Source organism: Mandrillus leucophaeus, unplaced genomic scaffold, assembly GCF_000951045.1.
Source record: "Mandrillus leucophaeus isolate KB7577 unplaced genomic scaffold, Mleu.le_1.0 Scaffold199, whole genome shotgun sequence".
Taxonomy (NCBI): Eukaryota; Metazoa; Chordata; class Mammalia; order Primates; family Cercopithecidae; genus Mandrillus; species Mandrillus leucophaeus.
Genome location: NW_012102020.1, coordinates 795,782 through 797,808, shown reverse-complemented (window position 1 = coordinate 797,808; position 2,027 = coordinate 795,782). Strand labels below are relative to the sequence as shown.

The following is a 2,027-nucleotide window of genomic DNA, read 5'->3' as shown; positions in this document are numbered from 1 at the left end:
GGGGGGATGGGGGATGGTCCGTGAGCCCGTGAGCGTGCCGGCGTGCAGGGAGAGGACAGCATCCCGGGACAGATAGGAGTCGGGGCAGCGCTGCTGTCGGCGGATGGGGAAGGGAACTCCAGCAGCATGTGATGGCTGGGGGAAACACTACAGAAACCGCCACCTTCCAGGGACAGACCAATGAGCCAAGCAACCTGCTTAAAAACTCCGCTCCTTAGGAATCTTCCCCAGGGACTAGGATTTAATTGTTTCCTTTTCTGCTAACCCCTGTCCACACATACATAGTTTGCATTCCATCATATTTTGTTTATGCCTGTATTACAGCCAGTGATTATTTCTATCTGACAAAAAGAAATGTTTAAAGGTGGCTTCATGATGTCCATTGTCCCCACTTCTTTTTTTTTTTTTTTTTTTTTTGAGACGGAGTCTGGCTCTGTCGCCCAGGCTGGAGTGCAGTGGCGCCATCTCGGCTCACTGCAACCTCCGCCTCTCAGGTTCAAGCGATTTTCCTGCTTCAGCCTCCCAAGTAGCTGGGATTACAGGCCCCTGCCACCACGCCCGGCTAATTTTTGTATTTTTGGTAGAGACAGGGTTTCACCATGTTGGCCAGGCTGGTCTCGGACTCCTGACTTCAGGTGATCTACCCATGTCGGCCTCCCAAAGTGCTGGGATTACAGGCGTGAGCCACCGTGCACAGCCTATATTTAATTTTTTAACATGTAACTGAGTCAGTGGGCTTCCCAACACGTGGGCTGCAGATATCAGAGCAGGCTGTGGAGTTACCGTAAGGCCACAGATTTATGTCTGAGACCGAGTGTGTGTGTGTGTGTTACACACATATACTGAGATCTTTCAAGTTTATACAGTTGCTGCTATAATTAATAAGTTACAAATTTATTCTGGGCCTCAGTTTATCTGTAAAATGGAAGGGTTACATTAGAATCTAGTGATTAGATGATCTCTGGAAAAGTTTCCTGTTCTAAGAAAATATTAGTTAAAATAACTAGGAAAATTTCCATCAATGACACGATTACAGTGTCATAACTCAGTCCATATTGCCCAGCACGCTAAGAGAATAACAGTTCCTCCCACTGGTACAGACATCTGGGCTTCACTAAGCACTACTCCCTTGACTTGCTCAGCTCCCATTTTACAGATGAAAGCCTGAAACTGGAAAGATGAAGCAACTTGCCAAAGAACTTAGCATTACTGAGGGTCACAGTGAGGACCTGACTTCAGGCCCCAAGACCAAAACTGCCTCTTTACCATCCTGCCTCTAGAGTAATAGAGGTGGAGACATTCTCGGTGTTAGAAGAGTGGAATCTGGTGCTTACGCTTCGACAGAGCCCACTCTTACTGAAGCAACCGTATCTCCAGCCCGTCAAGGAGATGAGGATAGCGGCAGTGAGTACCTGCAGGAGAGAGAAGAATGTTGAGATGGGGAAATTTACTTTGCCAGCTGTTTCTAGGTGCTGCCCACAGCTGTTGAAATAGAGTGGCTGGGCACCTCCCATGAACTCAGTTGTCCTCTTGACTCTGACTCCGGGGACCCACAGTTGGATGACTAGCCTGATCTAACGCTGTGGATGTGTGGTTGTTAACTTTCACACCTGACCTGCCTGGTCCCAAGTTAGTCTTCCTGTCTCTTAAAGCTTCTGCAGACCCAAGACCAGCTTGTTAGAATAAACTTTCCTGCAAGGAATCAAAACACTTCCCGTGCCACCTTCCTGCTCCCCCTCCCGGATCTTTGAGAGTTCGCGTTCAGGGAACCCCAGACACTTACCATGAGGCCTCCTCCCCAGAGCCCAGTTCCCAGCATGGCGTGCTTGCCAATGAGGCCCCTCAACAGGTAGGTCACATCCCAGTTAGGACAGAGGAGTGCCATGTTGGCCCCAGCAGCAAACAGGGCTGCAGTCCCAAGGCTCAGCCCCAGGATACGGGAGCAAGTCCGTGAGCGTGCCGGCGTGCAGGGAGAGGACAGCATTCTGGAACAGACAGAGAGTCGCGGCAGCGCTGCTGTCGGGGGG

At 50.1% G+C, this 2,027-nt stretch overlaps 1 protein-coding gene across 4 annotated transcripts in view; it reads right to left on the bottom strand.

The window, feature by feature from the left end:
- Positions 1–2,027, bottom strand: part of TM4SF19 (transmembrane 4 L six family member 19) — a 38,343-nt gene that overhangs the window by 19,901 nt on the left and 16,415 nt on the right. For 3 of the 4 annotated variants that reach the window (XR_001005962.1, XM_011978706.1, XM_011978704.1), the window contains exons 2-3: positions 1,784–1,985; positions 1,335–1,412 (exon numbers count right to left, since the gene is read on the bottom strand). Coding sequence is in view for 3 of the 4 variants with exons in the window: in XM_011978706.1 (XP_011834096.1) it covers positions 1,335–1,412; positions 1,784–1,984 (279 nt within the window). In the remaining variant the exon portion in view is untranslated. The remainder of the gene's footprint in view (positions 1–1,334; positions 1,413–1,783; positions 1,986–2,027) is intronic. The other variant, XM_011978707.1, reaches the window with a different exon arrangement.